The sequence below is a fragment of the Camelus dromedarius genome, chromosome 18 (genome assembly GCF_036321535.1).
Source record: "Camelus dromedarius isolate mCamDro1 chromosome 18, mCamDro1.pat, whole genome shotgun sequence".
NCBI classification, from domain to species: domain Eukaryota; kingdom Metazoa; phylum Chordata; class Mammalia; order Artiodactyla; family Camelidae; genus Camelus; species Camelus dromedarius.
The window spans coordinates 27,474,694-27,493,354 of NC_087453.1; the positions used below are offsets into that span (position 1 = coordinate 27,474,694).

General features: G+C 41.1%; 1 protein-coding gene across 7 annotated transcripts in view; it reads left to right on the top strand.

The window, feature by feature from the left end:
* Positions 1-18,661, top strand: part of PLCB1 (phospholipase C beta 1) — a 662,592-nt gene that overhangs the window by 13,271 nt on the left and 630,660 nt on the right. For all 7 annotated transcript variants that reach the window (XM_064475872.1, XM_031434233.2, XM_031434231.2 and 4 more), the window contains exon 2: positions 4,505-4,582. In XM_064475872.1, the coding sequence (XP_064331942.1) occupies positions 4,505-4,582 (78 nt within the window). The remainder of the gene's footprint in view (positions 1-4,504; positions 4,583-18,661) is intronic.

An 18,661-nucleotide genomic window follows, 5' to 3' on the forward strand; every position in this document is an offset into this window, starting at 1 on the left:
ATCTTAGCCAAACTAGCCACATTTCAAGGGCTCCGTGGTCTCAGATGAGCTCATATTTAGAGGTGCAGGTAGAGAGCATGTCTTTTCAATCAGGACCAAATCATTTCCAAGGAAATGAAAAATGGTTCTGAGGGATGAAGAAAATCTTACTCCTTAATTTTTATTTTGTATAAAGCCCAGATATACAGACAGCATATGAATGAGATATCCAGACCATCTGTGATGTTAAAATTTCATGGGGGATGATTAGGAAAATAAATACCTAAAAAAGCACCTTAGCAGGTCAGTAATGAAGAATTGTTGAGCAACACTGGTGTAGAGTACGTACTTGAGGTTTAATTTCGGTGCTTCCCTTACCAGCTTAGCTTCCCTTGTCCTTCCTCGGACAAGTTATTCAACCTAAGCTTTAGTCTATTTGTCTGTAAAATGGGGATAGTAGTAGTGTTACCTCTTAAAATATTATAAATATTAAAGGAGAAAATCCATTTAAAGTTCATATTGCAGTGATGGGCTCAGAACAGATGTTCAGGATGTACCCATTATTATTCCATTAGGGAGTTTTGTAAAGAATATTCTGGTATTTTAAGGGAGTTTGGACTACTTTGTCATTTCCTCCCACTTTCTTTAGGACTTTCTTTTTTTCCTTCTTTCTTGTTAAAGTATAATTGATATACAATATTATATTAGTTTAAGGTGTGCAACATATTGATTCAATAGTTTTATAGTTATACTCCAAGGTAGATCATTTATTTCATAGTGATTTATTTTCACATTTCATCTTTTTTATTGAGATGTCATTGCGAGAGAACATTACATTAGGATATGTTTTTGATGTATATCAGCACATTGATTAACATATCATTGTGATAAAGAAGTTACAGGACTTTGTAATGTTCATGTGGATTCTGGTGACTCTTTTTCTTGCCGAAATGTCTCTCATTCTTTTGGCTGTTGACGTTTTATGAAGGTCAAAGGAACCTGACTGTCCTTTATTTGACCTAAAAACTTTTGAGGGATTTATGTAAGTTGTAAAACAGCAGCTTACATCATTATGTTAGTCTTTACTTTTGATGAGACAGGGATGAGCATAAAATGGTTTCTAACAACTAAAGAGGAGTAAATAGAGATTTACTGCACATTATCCACAGTTACTCACTTAAAGACAGGTGTGTTTATTAGTGTTCTTCTTTTGGAGGTGGATATTTGTAGGAAAAAATACCTTATAACTTTAAATAAGCAAATTGAAGTTGAATTCCTAGTTAGAAGCAAGGCACATTAAGACACAGGGATGTCTACATTTTAAGCTCATTGGTGCTCCTGGGCATTTACAGCATCATATTTCTGATCCAAAGCCTCACCCGTTATAGGCCTGTGTTAGTGGATCTAAGTCTGGTTTCTGGACCAGAAGCAGCAGCATCACTGAACGCTTATTAGAAACGCAGGCCCTCAGACTCCATCCCAGATCTACTAAGTGAGAAACTCTGGGGAAACGGCTCAGCAGTCTGCATTTTAACAAATCCTTCCTGTAAATCTGATGCACCCAAAAGTTTGACAACCACTATCTTATGGAATACATATCTTATAGATGTTGATGGAGAGAGAAAGAGTAAAAACATAGACCTTCTGAGAGTTGTCTCCATTATTCTGCAGTAAAATGCGGCAAGAGTTACAGTTCATCTGCAGTTGCCTCGGAAATGAAGGGTGACCATATATTTCAAACTTCAGACCAGAGCATATGTTCTGACAATTAAGAGTTCTTAACCCTGGGTTGAGCTGCTCCTTTGGTGTGGGGAGCAGATAGACACTTGCAGCTGTGTGGGAGGTGGGAAAAAAGCAGGTGGAATTGAAAATGGATATTCATGTATTTCTGGGTCAGATCCTGCCTTACATGGCAAGAATGCCAAGTTCCAGCTGATCTTGGAATGTTCGAGGTGATTATGGAGGAAGCGGGCAGGGAGCCGAGATAAATGAGCGTTTAGCAGAAGTACTCTGGCCGGAAGATTGGGGTCAAGAAAATATTGAACAAAGGAGCTTTATTTTTGAAGGAGGAGCAGGAATAAGCTAGAAATAGCAGTACTGAAACAACAAGGCAGCCTAACACAATATTTCAAAATATAAATTTGAGCAGTTTTGCTCTGCTAACTTCAAATACTTGACTGACTGGGATCCTTGTATTGAATAGCCACCAAGATTTTGATCAAACTCTTGTCCGATGCTCTTGTCAGACACTCTGATAAGAAAAGGAACTGACCTGAGAATGATCAGTTACACCTACAGGTGAATTCCAAATTTACCTGGAAGTGGGGATGTGTATTCTGTTGAGCCTGTTGGAAATTTTTATTTCGCCCACCTCCAAAAGAGTAGGTGATGAAACAGAACAGAAAATATTTGTATGATTTATTGGAAATATTGCCCTGAACTTTTGTGCCTTTAATCTCATAGGAGAAGCTTAAAATATTTTTTAAAAAATTATTCTTTCATTATCACATCAAATTTGTTTCTGAATGTCTTTTTTTTTTTTACATTTAAAAATAATTTTGGAATTTTAAAATTCCAGCTGAAGTTCTATGCCACGGCACAAGTCTCGTAAAAGATATTTTCAAACTGCATGTTAAGTATGAATCTTACGACTATCAGGATGAAACAGAATGGCAGTTCCTGAAAAAATTAAATATAGAGCTGTCATATGATCCAGTTTTTCCACTTCTGGGTATATACGGAAAAACACTGAAAGCAGGGACTTAGATATTTGTAGACCCATGTTCACAGCGGCATTATTCACAATAGCCAGAAGGTGGAAACAACCCAAGTGTCCATGGATGGATGAATGGATAAATGGATAAACAAAATGATACACACATATAATTGAATATTATTCAGTCTTAAAAAGGAAGGAAATTTTTGACATATCCTCCAACAAGGGATGAACCTTGAGCACATTATGCTGACTGAAGTCAACCAGACACAAAAGGACAAATGCTGTACAATTCTACTCATATGAGGTACCAAAGAATAGTCAGATTCATAGACACCGAAAGTAGAATGGTGACTGTCAGGGCCTTGGGGGAGGAGAGAATGGTGAGTTAGTTTTAAATGAGTGTGGAGTTTCAGTTGGGGAAGATGAAAAATTCTGGAGATGGGTGCTGGTGCTGGTTGCATGGCAACGTGAAAGTACTTAACACCAATGAACTCTGCACTTAAAAATGGTACATGTTATGTTGTATACATGTACCATCATGCAAAAGAATGCCATGATAAACTTTCATTTAATATTTCAGTAAATCTGCTTTCAAACACAGTCCACTGTAACAATAATCAACTCTTCTATGTGCCAAGAATTGGTCCAGGTCCTTTACACAAATTATTTAATTTTCACAAAAGCTCTCTGAGGTAGGCATTAGTGGTATTATTATTATTATTATTATTTTTTTTTTTCCACTTGTGGTTGTGTAAAATGAGGCACCCAGACGGGACAGGCAGAGAGGTGAGCCCACAGGGCTGGCCTCCAGAACCTGGCTCTCATAATGAAACTTACCTTGTGCATAAATGCCATGGATCTGCTCTACCCACCAGGAAGACAATCCCAAATTCCAAAATTATCTCTGCAAGTTATACATTTGTTGCAGGTCTTTTTGATTAAGTAGAGGATATGACATCCCCTAGTTATCATGTGAATGATAAAGTTGAAATAAACTATTTATGTCTTGTTGAGAAATGCAATTCTTGCAGAGGCCCAAGTGTTTCAGTATAAAAGTCCATATTCCGGTGACATGTGTTTTCTTGTACAGATGGTAAGCCTTTCTGAAAATTGCCAGAAGAAAAGAACACATATTTTAGAAATGTTTAATGTTGTAATTACAATGCAGGCAGTTTTTGCTTGATAATGTGCATGCTTTAAACTCAGAAGACTATTTATCTATGATGTTTTGTTTTATCATGTGAAATTTAAATTTGCAACAATTTTGTGTATTTCTTTCCAAATATGTAGAAGACGGCCTTATTTACTGTTACCTTGGAAACAGCATGGCCTAAATACTGTGTTTGCTCTCTTTAGTACATTTCAAAATCATTTTATAGAGCAAATGTAATTTAAAATAATGTCCTCAAAGTGTGGATTTTATTTAACTTTAATCATATAAAATATGAAATGATGTTTAGTGTTAAAATTATTTGGAAAACTAAATATAGCTTTTTAATAAGAAGCATGCCAGTGCCAGTGCCTTTAAAAACTTATCTTAATCAATACATACATGCATTACTGGCCTTTTCCTTTATAAATAATGTCCCAATAGTCTCATTATTAGTAAAGTACCTCAGTTACATAATTAATAATCCTACGATGTTAAAGATACCGTATTTAATTTTTTTTTTTTTGAAATTTCTATTAACAAGTGTTGATTTTGGAGGAACTCTTTTAACAATGATTACTTTTACTGAGTAAGTCCCAGACAGGACGTTCTGGGGTGGCGTATGTTAATACACGTGTGTTTTCTTACGTTTGTAGGACTCCACTCTTGTTACTCCAATTATTTTGAGGACTGACCCTCACGGATTTTTCTTTTACTGGACAGATCAAAACAAGGTAAGAAATGAGATACGTCTTTCTTACGTTTTCCAGCTAGTTGCCGAGTTGCAGAGTATTTCTCTTTTGATCCATTTCATGGATGACTCTTTGTAATTTATTTAAAGCCTCTACTTAAAAAGAATATCTAAGGTGGAAATGTGTTGGGATTTTCCAAGGACTGTAGTCTGAAATATTAGATGTGCTAAACCCTAGAACAATTGGCATTTTTCAGGACAAGAGCATAGAACTGTGAATACATCTGTAGAAGGAAGTTAGCCAGTATTACTGATGTAAGTCGCCCTTCCAAATCTACCCATAAAGAATGAAGAAAAAGGATAAGATGGTCACTTTTGACCCTGGTGACTATAACTCTGGTCTTGCCTTTCTCTTCCTTCTCCCATTTGCTGCTTATGAAGGGTTCTCCCACCTCAGCAGGAATTTGGTCCTAAAAGTTTGGAAAATCAGGAATAAGATATCCTTGAGCCTCTACCTTCACTTTTTCAGGAATTTCTTCCCATTTTTAATTTTCTGTCCACCATATCGTGAATGTAGAATCTCATTTATTAGGAAACCAGTTGAGATGATTCCAAATTGAATTATTAAAAAGTAGAATGTCTGCAAATCATAAGATTTATTTGGAGTTTAACAGGCAGTTAGACAAGAATGTTCATTGAAAGTGATTATTATTTCAATAGACATTGCTACGGTTCTGCCCTTGAACTTACAAGGCCGCAGACCATGGAATACTTTGGTCCTATAATTTCTGATGTTTGGAAAGATGGGATAGGTTTTATTGGGAGTCCTAACTCCATACTGAAACCAATAAAATACCTGGCACCGAACTGTGAGGTGCTATTAGCCTCTTCACATCCCAAGTTAGGTCCCAATGTCCAAGGTTACTGGTGTTTGTCAGCCTCGTCTCTGCCTTTCAAGGCAGCCTGGATTTCTCCAGTGAGTATGACATGGAAACTGCTCTGTGCTGTGACATGTCTGGGGTCAGGGTGCAGCCTGGGGAAACTCTTAGGGTGCTGGAAAGTAATATCTGGCCCCCCGAGCCAGTCCTGAATGGGTCTGTTGACTTGTCGTCCAAAAGGCAGGTTTTAGCTTTGTGACACTGGAGTCACTTTCTGAATATGGGTGCCCTGCCATCGTCTCTGGCCACAGACGTGGGACTAAACCACAGACCCCAAGCGAATGTCAGAAAATGTGTTTGAGTAAGATTTCATACTTCATGTTTATTACTGGGTGTGTTAAATCACTTTGGCTTTGACATTCAGTTTGGTTTCCTGCTGTTATGTATAAAACAATGACTTGAAAGAGGTTTTTAATTTTTTTTTTCCTCCTAGAGGCTATTTTTAGAACTGTTGAAGCTATATTCATGAAAGATATATTTATAATGCCTAGAGCATTTTTAAAGATTGGGTATTTGTACGAGAGACTAAACTGTCAGTTTGATTTTTCAGCTTGTAAATCAGGCTTCTATAAAAGCAACAGAAGGTATTTTGGGCTTTTTTAATAATTCATAGCAACTCAGTTAAGCTCCCCTCTAAGACCAATGATAAATATTTCTTTGCTTAAAGAAAGAGAAAGTGTTTAGGACCAAAGGGTCTTTAATGCACCTTTATTGTTCTGCGAACCCAGTATTTTGACACATGCTTATTTTCAAATGTAGGAAAATCTCTTTCAATTTTTTATACTAACCATTTTCTCTTGGTTATAATGCTGTTTATGCAATTGAAACAAATAATGTGGTAGCAATACTTCTGTCTCTTTATTCCTTTTCTTTTCATGGACATTAATCTTACAGTTCTAGCCAAGAGCTGGTAATTTCATTGTTCACTTTTTAAGTCATCGGTCAGTCATATATCAGCGTTTGGAGGTTGATTTTTTTAGTTAATGATCATATTATCAGTATCTGAAAGATGAGAGGATTGAAGAAAAAAATTAAACTTTCCATGATTCTAAGTTTGTCATTGTCTTCTGGCTCCAAGGCCAGTCCTGGAGCCAGAAAGCATAAGGAATCCACTTCAAGGAGATGGACCCCCTGTACGTGAGTTGTTAGCGTGAATGTATATGAGGCGAGATGGTACCCACGAGTGAGGGGTGGCCAGCCAAGCTTTTAGTCCAAGTTGTGGCGTAAGATCCTTTGAAGGGATGGGCTGAAGATTGCAATCATGATGTCGCTTAGAGGCCCACTTTCTGTAAAATATTTTATCTGACAGTTAATCTCAGTGATGTGAATCTATCACATGTACTGTAGAGATTACGTCTCAGAGAAAAAAAAATATGGTGATTTTCAGTGTATCCCTTGACTTCCCCTGCCTCTGGTGTTTCCTGCTGTTGAGAAGCTGGCATTGGCGCCCGCTGTCATGGGCCTCTGTTCTCCATGGAGCTTCTTCTTTTGTCTTTGACCCTGTTTCTCCTTTGTCTGCAAAGCCTGTGCCAAAGTGCTGATTAGTAATTACCGGAAGAGCCTGGTCGGCTTAGAGGTGAGCTGAGTGGCTTCAGAAGCTCTTGGTAAAGAATAAAGAATATTGTTCCAAGATCTTTCTTTCTGCAGCACTGGAGGGGAAGCCTCACTTTTACAGTGTCTGTCCATGTCTTCTCTCCTGTCGTGGCCACGTGGACCAGAACCATCAATTTCAAGCCACTGGTTTTCCTCTCTGTGAACATAGACATGGTTCCTTCTGTAACCCCTCCTTTGATTTGTCCTTGTAGAAATGACAGGTGGCAAAGCAGACAGACAGCCCAGGTGACAGACTGAGGAACTGAAAACCAGAGCTGGCGAGTGATTTTTAGGTAGGAGAAATGTGCTTTAGGGTTGGTGGGAGCAGATACCTATGAACATCATCTTAAGGGATACATGTTCATGATTTGTACCAGCCCTGGGCTTATTTCAATTATTCTTTCCCTTGTCTTGTTGGCTCTGTAAATCTTATTGACTGTCATTAGCAAAACCGAGTTTCTGAATATGACTGTTTTTAAGCCTGGTTGTTTTTCTTATGTCAGTGTGTGTTCTGTAAGGAGGCTCAGTTTATTTGTCATCCTGGGTGAGAAGGGGCTTCTGCCCAGCCTGAGTATTTAAGAGGTTGCCTGCATCAGGCCATGATTTTTTCCTTTGGAGCTATGCCCTCTTGGGACCAGAAACTAACATGGGAAGTGTCAGCCAGGAAAACCCATGTGAACGGCAAGAATGTCTATCACAACTTTGGAAGTAAAGCTAAAGAAGGAAAAAGGGTCAGTGTGAAAGGCTAACAGAAACCTATCCTGCTGGAATATGAAACAAAGTAGACCTTTGCCTGGCAACTTGATGCCCTGCTTCTGCACCAGGGCTGGTGTAAAAGTAAAACTAGTCACGACTAGTTCAGATCCAGGAAGTTCAATATAGTTCAGTAAACTTTTTCCTTGTATCCGTAAACCAGGAGCTTGGGGGAGAGGAAAGGGGAAGACATGATTAAAAAAGGAATAGGAGGAAAAATACACATTTCAAATAGAGGACTTCTATTAATATTACTATATCTTTTTACATTACAGATATGATTAATCTGTGATTTTGTGGAGAATATACAAATAGGTTCTCTTTATAAGAGAGTAAAGAATTCTCGATGTCTTTAACCAGTCCCTACCATTGACCTCAGTCCCAGTCTCACTCCACAGTCAACTGCTGGTGACAGCTTCATGGTACCTTTCCAGGGCTCACTCTCTCTCGCTCTTTTTTTTTTTGAAAAAAATTAATACATTAATTAAAAGATTAAATATATTTTAATATATTTATTTGAAAACCAAGTTGTATGAAAGAGCACACTAAAGAGTCTCTCTGTAATGAATCTGCGCACGTGCTAACTATGGGACTATTTCATTTCGTTTCATTAATATCCATTGGCACCCTAGATAACATCATATTACTTTTCACTGTTCCACAACCTTGCTTTTCCCTTTATAGTATAGCTTACAGGGTTTTTCATGTAAGTACACACCTCTACCTTATTCTTTTAAATTGTTCTATCACAGCCCATGGAACGGATTGCTAAATTGTATTTAAACAATAAAGAATTCTCATTGATAGATGCGTGGTATGTGTCTGTTTCCAGTTTTGGGCGTCAGAAAATAATCCTCTACTACAGAATAGTAGTCAGCCTTGTGTGTCCCTCTCTGAGTATATGGGTCAGGCGTCCCTGAGGTGAATTTTCAGAAGTACAGTTGCTGATTGAAGGCTATACATAGCCTAAATTTTAGTTAATGGTTGTGTCATTTTATAACTCTGCCAATCTTGTCTGAGAGGAACTGTTTCCTCAATCTTCACCATCACTGTTAAGAAATATTTTTCCTTCTGCCAGTCTGATGCGACCATTGTATCTGTTTAATCCGCTGTTGCCTGATTTTCTAGTAATCTGTGTCTATTTCGTGCATGTATGGACAATGGCTGTTTTCTCTTACATGAATTACGTCCTTAAACCCCTTGCCTTGTGTTGAGAGTTGTCTCTGTAATCTGGATGGTCATCCTTTAGCTGTTGCAAAAAAAAAAACCAAAAAACAAAAAAAACAAAAAGATGTTGCAAATACTTTCTTCCTGTCTGTGGCTTATCTTTGAATTTCTTTTAACTTACGCGTGACAAAAGATGACTTGACTTTTTCAACTTCGGTGTATTCACAGTTCAATTTTTTTTTTTTTGCTTTTTTTGCTTTATTTAAGGTTTTTCTTATTCATCAGTCTCATAGCCATCATTATTATTAGTTGAGATTTTTAATTCAAGTACAGTTATCTTAGTCCATTTGGGCTGCTCTAATAAAATTCTGTAGACTGAGTAGTTTGTAAACAACGGATGCTTATTTCTCACAGCTCCGGAGGCTGGAAGTCCAAGATCAGGCTGCCAGCATGGTCTGGTGGGGACCCTCTTCAGGGTCTCAGACTTCTGGACACATGGTGGAAGGGGCTGAGGGTCTCTCCACAGCCCTTTTTAGAAGGACACTCATTCCCATTCACAAGGACTCTGCCATCAGGGCCTGATAACCTCCCAAAGGCCCTGTCTCCTGATACCATCCTTGGGCATTAGGGCTTCAACATTGAATTTGTCCCTGGGGGTGGGGACACGAACATTCAGACCGTAGCAATCATGCAGTGGATTTTGAGGACTGATGTGAACTTGAGTTGCAAATTTAATTTCTTCACATGGTTAGTCCGGTCTGTTGGCGGTCCCCTGTCCTCTCCGGCTGGAGCCAGCAGGGATAGGACCCACTCTCCTGTAGCTGTCTTCTGGCGGCGGGTGTGGGAGGCGGGACCTGCGACGCAGGTCGACCTAAGCTGACGCTGCTGTCTTACTCCTGGCGCTGACGCCTGTGCCACCTGTGGCACGGCCCAGATCTCCTCCTGTCTTCGTGCCTGTGGGTTTCTGGGAGGTCATTTCCTACTTCATTTTTATTCTTTTTACCTTCTCCCTTTCACAAAGCTTTCGGATTCAACAGGTATGACCCTTTCTGTTTACCTATGATCCTGGATTACAGACATAAATTGACACCTGCATAGCCAGTCATTTCTAGGAATTCAGGACAAGAGAAGAGCTCTACCTTCTGCTCTGTCTGCCATCTTGTTCTGGCCTGTGATTTTTGCATGAGATAGCCATTTGGGATTCTTGCAGAGTGATGACTAAGTGTCTATTAAGGACATCTCTAGACTGCCTTCTCTTATGGTAACCTTAAATTTCTATATGGAGTCCAAAAGCAAAGTTTAACCATTAAATATTTACATAAGATGCAATGACATTTTCAGCATAACAGTCCAGAGTTCAAAAATATTTAAAATGATCTAGAGGTCATCAACCTATTCCAGAAAATCTAGGGGTATCATGTTAAAAAAGAAAGCAGTCTAACAATCTGGCCTCCGCGGAGAACCACCAGGCAGCACAGGTTTCATTAGTCTTTGTTTAGCAATAACACTTCCTCTTTTGCACACACTTCTCCAGTCTATCCCAGAAACATCAACTTGAAACTGTCTCGTACGTGCTAAATCAGGTAGGACACTCACGCAGTTGACTGAATGCAGTGATGTGCTTATAAATTAAGAAGATCAACGCTATGCACTTTTATTTGGTAGCTTCCCCCAAACCCTGAAACAGTAACTGATTTACCTTGGAAAACAGCAGAGCTCATGCTGAGTGTTGCTCTTGGAGGGCTGGGGTCATGGCTCGGGCCAAAGCAGTACACCAATCACTGCAAACAAACCAGCAGCGTCTATGGACTAAGTCTTTTCCTTCCCTTTGCCTCAACTTCCTTCACATAAGGAAGTTAGGGCAGACATGGCACAAAATCTAAACCCGAGTCCTTATTACTCTTGAGGCCAAGGGTTGGACCCCAGTGGCCGGCATTTGCATTCCTTTGCTTTTTCTGGCCTCAGGAGCTCACTTTGCCACCCACATCGCTGCCTGAAAGTCCCTGGAAATTAACACCCACCCAAGCAGAGAAGTTTGATGGGCAGATCCCACAGCTCCTTCACCTCTTGGGTGGAATGACTGAAAGGTGCAAGCTTTCTGCTTTCTCCCAGCGCTCTCCCTCAGCCAGGGGGTGTTTCTTAAAAGAGTCCTAATTTGGGAGGCTAGAACCAGAAGTCAGACAGCTGTGGGTCTGAGTTCTACTTGGACCCCGAATTCAATGAGTTGTGTCTGGTGAATCCCTTTAACAGTGTAAGCCTCGATTTCCTCGTCGATCAGGCGGGGTCTTACTTGCGCAGAGTTGCTGTTAACAAGTGATGCATGAAGTGCCCAGCCCTTTGTAAACTCAGTCTTTGTGCTGGCTTTTTTTTTTTTTTAATTTCATTTTTTAAAATTTCAGTTTTATTGAGATATGATTGACAAATAAAACTGCAAGGTAGGTATTTAAAGTGTACATCATAGTGATTTGATATATACGTATACATTGTGAAAGGATCCCCACCCCCGACCTGCAGTCTGGTTAATGAGCACATGCATCTCCTCCCTTATTTTTCTTATTTTTGTGTATGCGTGAGAACATTAGCTCCTGCTCTCTTAGCAAATTTCATTTGTGTGTGTTTTGTGTTATCAGCTCTAGTCACTGTATTATCCATTAGGTGCTCAGCCGTTTCTCATTTTAGAGTTGAATGTTTGTACCCTTTTCCCAATCTCTCCTGAGTTCCCCCACACCCCAGTCCCTGGCAACCACTTTTGCACTTTCTGTTACTGAGTCTGACCACACCCCCTCTTTTTCTTTTTAGGTTTCGCATATAAGAGATACCATGCCATATTCTCTCTCTCTCCCTTTGGCTTTATTTCACTTGGCATAATGCCCTCAAGATCTATTGTGGCAGCTTCTATTATTGGTATATAATGAACAATTAGTCTCTGACTAAACAATTAGTCCCTAAATAATCGTTAGGGACCACAAGTGTGCTGTTTTGAAAGCCAGGTGACTATCTATTCACATACCTTTTAAGATATTTTTTTTCTTCTTCTTCTTCAAGGTAATAGGACTGGCTTTCTGTTTAGACTCTGCTGTGGCCTTTTGATCTGAAGCATTGAAGCTTCGGTCTGCTTGGGCAACAAGATGCTTATTTATGTATTTCATAATGTTTCGGGAACAGAGTCGTGGAAGGAAGAAGGGATTTATCGTTTAGAAGCCTTTTCCTCTGAGGATAATTAGCTAATAAATACTCCATCCTAGGTGAAAGGTTTTTGACCCTTGGGAATCTGAAGCGCCTTATAGAATAAGCTTTAAGATGATTTAAAAGTCTTGGATAGGACAAAATGCTATTATTCACAAGAAGAGTTGGACTCCACCATGGTTGTCTGTTTCTTTTTTCCTAAGATAATCACTTTGGGATTATCACTGCTGTATTGGCACCAGGCCCCTCCTCCTCCTCTGTACTGATCAGATGCTTAGAGATTAAACTTTCAGTGTTTGTGAATGTAATTTAGATAGTCAGTGGTCTGATGGATTGCTGCGGAACAAGTCTCTTCTCATCAAATCCACTTCCAGATTAAGCTCTATTTATTCTCTTCTCTTTCTTTCTTTTTTTTTTTTTTTAATGGAGGGATTGGGGATCGAACCCAGGACCTTGTGTGCTAAGCACACGCTCTAACCACTGAGCTATACCCTCCCCACCAAGCTCCATTAATTCTCAACACTTCCTTCTTTTCACTTCTGTGAGCCCCAAAGTTTCTGCCTCGATGAACTCTAGCTTGTGTGGGATAGCCAAATGTATGGTTGCTTGCTTAGCCAATGTGGATGCAAAAGAGGAAAACATGTTGTTAGAATGGAAGCTTTTACAAGGTTGTGATTCATGGTTTTTCAGTAAATGTACTTGAAGATCAAGCTGATGATTGTGAAATGGCATCGTTGCACTTTTCTTTGGAATCATTTTTCGGGTATCAGTGCATTAGTACGATTTTCATGTCACCATCACAGCCCTTCATCATGCCAATAACAACAGCAGTGCTCATTTGACTACATTGCAACCAGAGTTTAGAAATATATAGCACCCTGGCTTTGATTCAAAATTCATTACTCCTAATATAATTTAATTACAAAATTATGCCTCCATTTTATGACTTGCTTATATTTAGCTCTTCCTAGTCTTGTACTAGAAATTAAATTGGATGCTTTCCATGCTCTGAAGTTATTATAATGGGATATTTGTACCTTTTGATGCAAAATTAGTTTGAGACACTGGATGAAAGGAATGTGTAGAGGAAATACGTTTTGCGTACTGTTCATAATTTTATTTCCTGTTACGTGGAAAACCCACTTGACCTTGTTGTGAACAGAACCCCCAGACTTGGTGTGGACAGCGTCATGCTCCTTTGCTTGAATGATAGATGTTGTAGATGGAGTGAGCATATTTGATTGTCCTCTAGTTCATTTTCTTGCCAATCCAAAGTTGTTTGATCTTAGTAATGGGGTCTTTGTCAAGCTGTTTCTATATTTAACCAGCAAGACAAGCCTCTTTTTTTAATTCTGGTAAAATAAATGGAGATGGACAGTTGAGTCATTTGAGCATTTACCACAGTAAAAATAGACTAAAAAATGGAGTTGTTTTCCATTTTTCCACATTTTGTCTAAATAATTTCAAAAGGTGAAGGTATGAACTGTAAATAAGCGATTTACTAGGAAGTTGGTGTCCCAGAGCATAAATACGTTTTTCTGAATATGCACTCATTCAATTTGCACCTACCTTTTAATTATTGTTGTTATTATCATTGGTGTCATCATCACCAGTAATAGCAATCCCAGGTATGGTGTTTTCTGCATGCCAGACACGGCTCTAACACGTATGTGCACATGCGTGCGCGCACACACACACACTTGCTTCGTCATTCCCATGAGCCTGTGAGGCCAGGGCTGTTCTCACCCCCATTTCCAGGTGAGGACACTGACGGGTGCACAAAAGCTGAGTCACAACCCCTGGTCATCCAGTTCATTAATAGAGGCAGGAATAGAACCCAGGCAGTCTGTCTGTGTGTCCTGGCTCTTAACATCTTGCTTTTTAAAGAACCTGTTTCATTTGTGAAGTTAAGTTTCTCTGCGAGAGTTGTTTTTCCCTCTTAGATTTGTCTGGAAAGAAACCTCAGGAGGGATATTGCACATACAAGGAGAAGGCAAACAGGATGAAGTGATTCTCGGCATGGGCTGCACTGAAATCACCGTGGGGAGGGGGGTGGGCTTCAAAACTGCAAGGCCTGGGCCCCGCCCCCGGAGAGTCTGATTTAATTGCTCTGGGTTGCGGTCAGGACGTCGGCTATTTTTCTTTTGGAAAGCTCCTCATTTGATTCTAATGTGCAGCCAAGGTGAACACGGAGAGAGGGAGCAAGCTGACATCACAAATCAATTCCGTGAACTTCCTGAGCGGTGCTCACTCTGCCTCCCCGTCCGTGGCCTCATTTCTATCAGAAGTCATACTCGGCTTGAGCACCCAGAGGCCCTACAAGATTCTGAATTATGTGGCTATGATTGAATGGTATTCCCTCTACTGTACTTAGGAAGGCAGGAAATTACCAGCATTTTTTAGAAAAAGAGTCTCCTCGTCCAAGATTGAATCAGAATAGATACTTTTGTTACGTTCAGTTGATTAAAATTCATTTAATTTTCCATTCCTGACTGTTTCAGGTATTAGCTCTTTGTTTTATTCTTACCCAACATGTCCTCAGCACGCAAGCCCTGTTTATTAACCTTTATGGTTTTCTAGAGCCTCTATTAGATCACGTTACTGTTTGAATTCCAAATTTAATTACATTAGCTGCACTTTGGAATAAGCAAATGTGGTTTTAGGAATGATTTTATATAATTATTTTAATCTTAACTTTGTCTTGTGGATACAGAAGCAGATATCAGCTCGTTCAATGATAACATCATTACATTTCCTATCAATTTGTTTGAATCCTCCCTTGACTGACACCTCAGCCCAGCAGCGGGGAACCAGGGAGAGTCAGATCATACACAGGTGTGACAGGAAGCGTGTGGTGTCATCACTTCTAGGTGATACCTTTGAGAGTGGTAAAAATTCATGTTTCTCCCATAAGAAGTTTTGGTCTTCACTTCCGTCTCGTCCAGGGAGCATGGATTGTGATGAGAATGATTTTGTGGGAGGTTTCTCTTTAGCTTTGTGCACGGCCAACCGTGCACCTGTTTGAAGTGAACGCCTCAATGAAAAGTTTTATGGGGCAGAACCAGTTGCTGTGCTGAGAGACTAAGGACCATGCTGATAAACATAATGGAGTCTGTCTTTAGAAGGACACGTGTTCCTATCCGGTGGCGTCATTAGATCAGCTGACCTATCCGGTGGCGTCATTAGGCCAGCAGTCTCAGCACTGCCATTGTGGATGATGAGACATGAGGTGGTCAGAGGTGATGGGACTTTAGACTAGTTGTGAAATTTTCACCTATTTTAGCCCTGACACAGTTCATTCCTAGATGGAAAAATTAAAAAAAAAAGAAAAACAAAAAAAATGAAATTTGAAAACAGTTTTATATTGATGATGTTTGGAGGGTGAGTTCTTCCAGCAGCTGACCCCAAGACAAGGATTCAAACTCAAGTAGTTTATTTGGAAAGTGACCCCACACACAGGGGACAGAGCAGTGAGGGAGTGAGACAGGTCAGGGAAGGCAGTGGTGAATTATCAAATAGTTTACACTCTGGGCAACGGAAGGGGAACCCTGGGGGCCGGGGTGGAACACACTTCAGAATTATTCCAATTGAGAGGCGAGAGAGCTGGGGTATTTACCCACCAGTTCCCACCTGCCAGCGTTTGAGGGCGGCTCTCCCCCAGGCTGTTACGTCCTCAGCACTTCCTCCAGCCCCTCTCAATGTCCACGGGCCTCCAGACCTGTGGGCCCCAGGCTTCGAGAAAGCCCTCGGACAGAGTTGTGATTGGATGCTGTCAGTTGGCAGGCGTGGGAACACATGGGCCCCCAGCAGAAGTGACTACCCTGAAGGCTGCAGTTTTCAGGCTTTCAGTTTTATCAATCTCTACTACAGAGTGCAAACAGGATGCTAAACCCATTCACAGACAGACCTTGCTTAGACCACATAACACATTAAAATATAAACAAGAGTGCATTGAAAAATCTGGGGAGTTCATATAGAAATCTAGATTCTCAGGAAAAACCAGAAGACCTGGCAACCCTGGTTGACACACCCCCATGGCCACATCTGGCCACCTTGCGTCCGAGAGGACGTGTGGTCTCCTGGCAGCCGTAGTCCCCAGCAGGCCAGCCTGCCTCATGGACATGACCGCTTGGGCTCATGTAGACTTTTGAGTGTAAAATTATCAGACATCTGTGGCAACATCCTGGACTGGAAGCTTCAACAGGCTGATGATTACGAAGCTTCATGTGGAATGGAGTTAATTCTGTCACCGTGGGCCTGTTGGATGGCCGTGGCAGAGAGACCGATTTTACAGGCGAAAAATGGCTGAGGGTCAGCAAATCCAGGCCCTGCTCGTAACTGCCGTGAGCAACGCGATTGATGCTCTCCGAGCCCCTTTCTTCTCTGTGAAATATGGATTTGAAGTGTGTGAGCCCTGAGGTCATTCTCAGCTTTAAAAGACTATTATTCCAAAGTGACTTTCACATGGCATTGTGCTAGGTGGAGATTTATAAATATGACTCCTTGGCAAAGGATTTCATGTTGAATTGGGCCATTAATCTATGGGTGGGCTCTGGGACACCAGGCAGAGTGACTTCCCCTTGGTGGAATGAATGGGATTAATTTCATCCCCCGCTGAAGGCAGTGGGCACCGGCCAGTTAAGCCAGCTAGTGTGACCCACCCTTTCCCTGCTGTTCAGCTGTTCTGTCCAGCACAGTGTCCTCTGGACACATGTTGCTTTTTACATTTAAATTTTAATTAAAATAAAATAAGAAATCCATTTCCTCAGCCTCCTTAGCCACATTTCCAGTGCTCAGTAGCCACCCGTGGACAGGGACGGCTAAAGAACATTTCCGTCACTAACAGAAAGTTCTGTCGGATGTCACTGCATAGAGATTGGATCAAGAACCGTCTATTCAGAGCCAGTACTAAGTGAACATGTCCTTGAATTTATGGGGAAAGAACCTTTCTCTCTTTTGCTGTGATCGTGTGTTACAAGGATGTTATATGGACCTGAATTTGCTATTTTGTTTCCATGGATGAAGTTGTTGGGATAGTTTGGGTACCACTCTGGGAGCCTAATGAGTAAGCTAACCCTGCAGAAGGCAAACCATTAAAGAAGCAAATCTTCAGTGATGCCATTTGAGATGCCAGATCAGACCATTTCAAGCCCATGTGCTGATAAGTCTCCTTCATTGTCTAAGCCAGTTTAAGACGGGATGTTGTCCCTTTGCAGTGAAGATTGCTAACTGATACATGGGACATTCACTTATTTGAAGGAAAGCAGGGACCCAGATGTCTGGGATCCAGCTGCATCTGGCCCATAAACATGAGAGAGAAATAGAGGAGGGGGTGACATGTGTGTAATCTTATCTACACAGTGACTGTCATTCCCTATACAAGACACCTTGTTAGTTTTGTGTTTTTGTGTGTTGGATTTCAGCTATTAGGGATAGTTTAATGGCTCTGAGCCATCATTAGGGAAGAGCATGTCTTGAGAAACAGGGGAAAAAGTGAAAATTTGTGCAGAAAGTGCAAGATTGTCACAACTTCATCTGTTAGTCTCATGGCCTCAGTTATATCAGAAGGATTTCAAGGGCAGAAAAGTAGTAGAACTTACTGATAAACCACTGTGTTGTGGACATCCTGTTGGGGTGCCTTAGGCAGACTGTCTTATTAATGACTCAGGTGACTGATTTTGTCCATCTTTGCACCGGGGCCATGGAGGCCATCATTAGAGTGGTTGTTTCCCCGGAAGGCCACCTGGAGCCCTGTCTCCCTCTGCTCTCCCTAGATCCCGCAGGCAAACCCGCACCTTCGCACTTTCCATGTCTGACTCACTTCACTTGCCCAACAGGGGATGAAGGCTTTGAATTCAGGGACTTGACCCGCGAGGTGTGGCATTTCCAGCACACCGCTAGGACACAGGAATTGCTCAGTCATTGCTGGTCAGGTGAATGAGGTTTTCAGCAAGGCTGTGGTGTTCATGTGCGGTTACGGACTCCCAAGTGGTGGGAAGCCAAGCCTTCCAGGATCCAAAGCCAGTGACTTCTGCTGTTTCTCGTTCATTAGCACCTTCTCCTTGTGTTAAGTCTCCAGCCGCCTCGCTCCCAGCAGTTTATGTGACCTACTTCCTGGAGGCTAGAGAGAGCTTGGGGGGCCTTGCCACCTCCTTCCTGCCATGCGTCCCAGAAGCCCGCCTTCACCTTCTGCTGCTCCCTCCTCCTGTGTCCCTCCTCCTTCCCTAGGCCACCCCTCCCTTGTTGACCCTGAACCCTGACTTCTCAAAGATTTTACATGAACATTTATCCCTTCTGTTTCCTGTGTTGTCAATATTTCCCCTTCAACCAGATCCATCCAATCAATATTAAACACGACCAACCTCTCCCATCTTAAAACCCCCCAACCTTTCTTGACCTTCACTGTCTGCTTTCTTTCCTTTCTCCTTTTCATTCACGTGAGCATCTTTAAAGACTTGCCTGTACACTCCGCTTCCATTCTCAGC